This window comes from Chrysochloris asiatica, unplaced genomic scaffold, assembly GCF_000296735.1.
Source record: "Chrysochloris asiatica unplaced genomic scaffold, ChrAsi1.0 scaffold00008, whole genome shotgun sequence".
NCBI classification, from domain to species: domain Eukaryota; kingdom Metazoa; phylum Chordata; class Mammalia; order Afrosoricida; family Chrysochloridae; genus Chrysochloris; species Chrysochloris asiatica.
In genome coordinates this window covers 1,189,972-1,193,541 of record NW_006408526.1, presented here as the reverse complement: position 1 = coordinate 1,193,541, position 3,570 = coordinate 1,189,972, and the positions used below count along the sequence as shown (strand labels likewise).

At 40.4% G+C, this 3,570-nt stretch overlaps 1 protein-coding gene across 1 annotated transcript in view; it reads right to left on the bottom strand.

Moving 5' to 3' along the window:
- Window positions 1-1,003: 1,003 nt before the first annotated feature.
- Window positions 1,004-3,570, bottom strand: part of ENDOD1 (endonuclease domain containing 1) — a 47,145-nt gene continuing 44,578 nt past the window's right edge. Inside the window, exon 2 of the mRNA XM_006833743.1 lies at window positions 1,004-2,243. Coding sequence (XP_006833806.1) covers window positions 1,044-2,243 — 1,200 coding nt within the window. The 3' untranslated portion in view covers window positions 1,004-1,043. The remainder of the gene's footprint in view (window positions 2,244-3,570) is intronic.

The following is a 3,570-nucleotide window of genomic DNA, read 5'->3' as shown; positions in this document are numbered from 1 at the left end:
AACCATGGAGAACTAAAGGACATGAGCAATCCCCCGGTTATGAAAGAGATTTGTTGCTAAGTGTGTCTTGAAGGAGTTGAATTTGTAGGTAAGTCCAAACAGGTACTTACAGTTTATCTAGCCTTACTTTTTCAGTAATTTAAAATCTATACATGAAGCAAGTGAAGGTGATTGTAATGCAGAATTGTTGCAGGTACGGGTTGGCAAATTTACAAAACATTAAATGGCAAGCACAAATTTTCAAGTTGTCCATAAATTGGACATTTGTAACCTGGGGACTGCTGTAGCCAATTCTCTAATCCCAGTCTAGAAAATTATCTCAGCATAGAGGCATCATCTGTATTTTACTAAGTTCAGATGACTTGAGGAGAAAATGAATAATCACTAACTAATTGGTCATTGAAGGAGCTCTGGTAGCGTAGTGGTTACGAATCAGGCTGTGAGCCGCAAGGTCAGCAGTTCGAAACTACCAGCTGTTCCGCAGGAGAAAGATGAGGCTTTCTGCTCCTGTAAAGATTTATAGCCTCGGAAACCCTGTACAAGGTCGATATGAGTCAGAACCGACTCCACGGCACATAACAACAACAACAACAATTGGTTAATGGTAGTTACACAATTTTGCCAAGACTTTCAGGGAATAGCAGGAAAAGAAATATTCCTCTTTTCTCAAAAGCCCTTTAGCTTAATGTTGTCTTCATTCTAATTCCCTTCTCCCCTATAATTTTTAATGGTCACAATTGAAAATTCAAGGCTCATATATATCAGCGTGGATAACTGACGTTATGAACGTCTTGAAAGTTCATACATATCCCTGGAGGTAAACAGCAGATTACCCACACACAATCCTAATCTGAACATTTCTCTTGGGTCAAGCCTAAATTGTACCACCTTCCTCTGGAAAACACAGGTTGACAACCCCAGCTAAGATCAAATGTAATAACTGGCTCAACAGAACCCAACTGTAAAGACAAATATTCCAGATTTTGCTGTGAAAAAAATAAAATAAAATTTACTGTGGCTGAACACTATTAGTTATTTTAGTTTTATAACTCCCCAGAATTTTCTAAAGTAACTTTGTAGCCAATTCGTTTGAAGACACCAAAAACAACTTGAAACAGACCACCCATGGTACCAAAAGCAGTGTCAAAGAGCAAAGAGACAGTGCCACCAAGGCCCACAGCAATGTCCTTGCACACAATCGGAATCGCCCCCACAGTATACACAGGGAAAGTGGCCACATCCACAAGGACTCGGACAGGGATGCCCAGAACGCGGCAAACAGCCTTCAGCAGACAACAAAGGATCCGGAGAAAGGCCCTGATGATCTTGACTATGACCTTGAGCACCTTCCACGGAATGCTCACCAACTCTTCTCCAATAGTCATGAAGTATGAGATGGTGGATGAGCCCAGGCGGTAAAGGCAACTTTCTATGCCATTCATCATCTGCTTGGTAACGTACCACAGGAAATAGACAGTGTACTTCAGGATTCCTACCACAAGGTACCAGATTATTTGGAAAAGCTTGATGAATGGGGTAGCAATGATGCTTATCAGTTTCCCCAAAAGGCTGCTACTTTCCTCAGGTGCCTCTGGAGGCAACAGATCAGATCTCTTGTTCCTTGTGCTGGAGAGAGGAATAGAGCTCTCTTTAGTTTGCACCATTCGTTCTTCATCCTGAACTTGGTTAACGATTTCCAGGATTTTTTTCATTTTCTCTGTGTCTTGCTCAGTTTCACCACAGTTGTGCTGGAACAGCTGAGGGTTAGATGGAAGCAGTTTCTCTAGATCTTTTACCATCACATCTTCTACGACATCACCGTCCCGGGTATGCTTGACAAAGCCCATAGCCCAGCCTCCAGGAACAGCACAACAGGCTGCAAGCCAAACAAACTCGGGGACTGTCACTTTGTCTTTAACTTTGTGGTCTGAGGGGACCACGCCTGTGACGATGTATAGGTCTTCCCCATTGCCACAATGCGGGGCCAAAGCCTGGTCCATTAGGCTGTTGAGATTCATGTACCACCGTTTCCTGAAGGATGGGGTCATCGGAACTGTGTTTGTGAGAGTATATGTGGCCATCTGGAAATCATTGCCAAGAGGGAACGGGTACAACTGTCCTCTCTGATAATCAGAATCCAGGTAATCTGTATTCAGGGCTTGCTTGTTTCCCAGATTGTTCACTGAGGTGATAGCATCAGCTTCATTAATCACCTCCTCCAGCTTGCTGTTGGGGTCATCTATCTGAAAGAAGAGAACAAGTGTTAAGATGCACCCAGTTCACAGTAGAGAGGATATAGTTGAATCATTCAGTGGATATTCTACAGAAAGCTCTAGAGCATGCTCATTACTAATGACAGCTGGGTCCTCAGGCACATACACACTTCATTCTAAATACTCCACAATTATGGTGTCTGAACACTTAATTCAAATAGGTTGTTTTTTATTTTCTTCTCTGAATATACCCCATCCCTGCTCTTCAGTATCCCCTGACCGCAACCAAACATGAACATACAAATATGCTAACCTTACTTGTTTTAAATCTGCTGTAGTTTTATGAATTTCATAGATCTTTGGGGGAATACTTTACCATGGGATTCAAATTAGATGTAAATGTGAAAACAAGGGGAAAGCAAATTTCAACAAGTCCATAGAAATCATAACTACAACTCAGATAATGGGTCACCAATTCTAAGGTATAATGCCTACACATTCCTTTTTAACTCCTTTAAATTTCATTTTGTGATTTTTGTTGTTGAGACTCTACACAGTAAAAAATACAAAGCTTATATTCTAATGAATGTTTACACACTGTGGAATACATGAAAACTAATCAATTCCAATCAGAGCATATTAATTAAACAGGGGAAAGTATGCAGTTTTCTGTAAATTATTGGATACTCATGAGGTCATACTAAAATTCTAATTTGAGCAACTGCTGATTGAACTTAATCTCCCTATGACATTTGCTAACAATTCCTTTTCATTTTTGTTCAATATAGACATGCTATTATACCAGTTATAATTGATGTATACATTCTTCCTTGGTTCTCCTATTTTTTTAATTCAACAATATACAAAGGGGCCTCAAAAGTTGGTGGGAAAATTCCACTATCTTTTAATTCCATTTTTCCATGAACTTTCTGAAGCCACTTTGTATACTTTCATTCTCCTAATCTGAAAGGACACAGGGGAAGAGCTCAAAACAAAATACCTGGCTATATATTTTAGTGTTTGTGGGTGATACAAATGGTTAACATGCTCAACTGTTAACCAAAGGTTTGCAGTTCAAATCCACCCAGAGTCACCTTAGAAGAAAGGCTCAGTGACCTAATTCTGAAAAACCAGCCACTGAAGCCCCTATGGAGCACTGCTTTCTTCTCTGACATACACTGGGTCACCATGAGTTTGACTTGACTGAACAACTTTTGTTTTATCTTGTTATGTTTTAATTTACCATACTAGACTCTAAGTTTCTTGAGATCATGTTGTTGTTGTTGTTGTCAGGTGCCATCGAGTCGGAACCGACTCATAGTGACCCCATGCACAGCAGAACGAAACAATGCTCGAT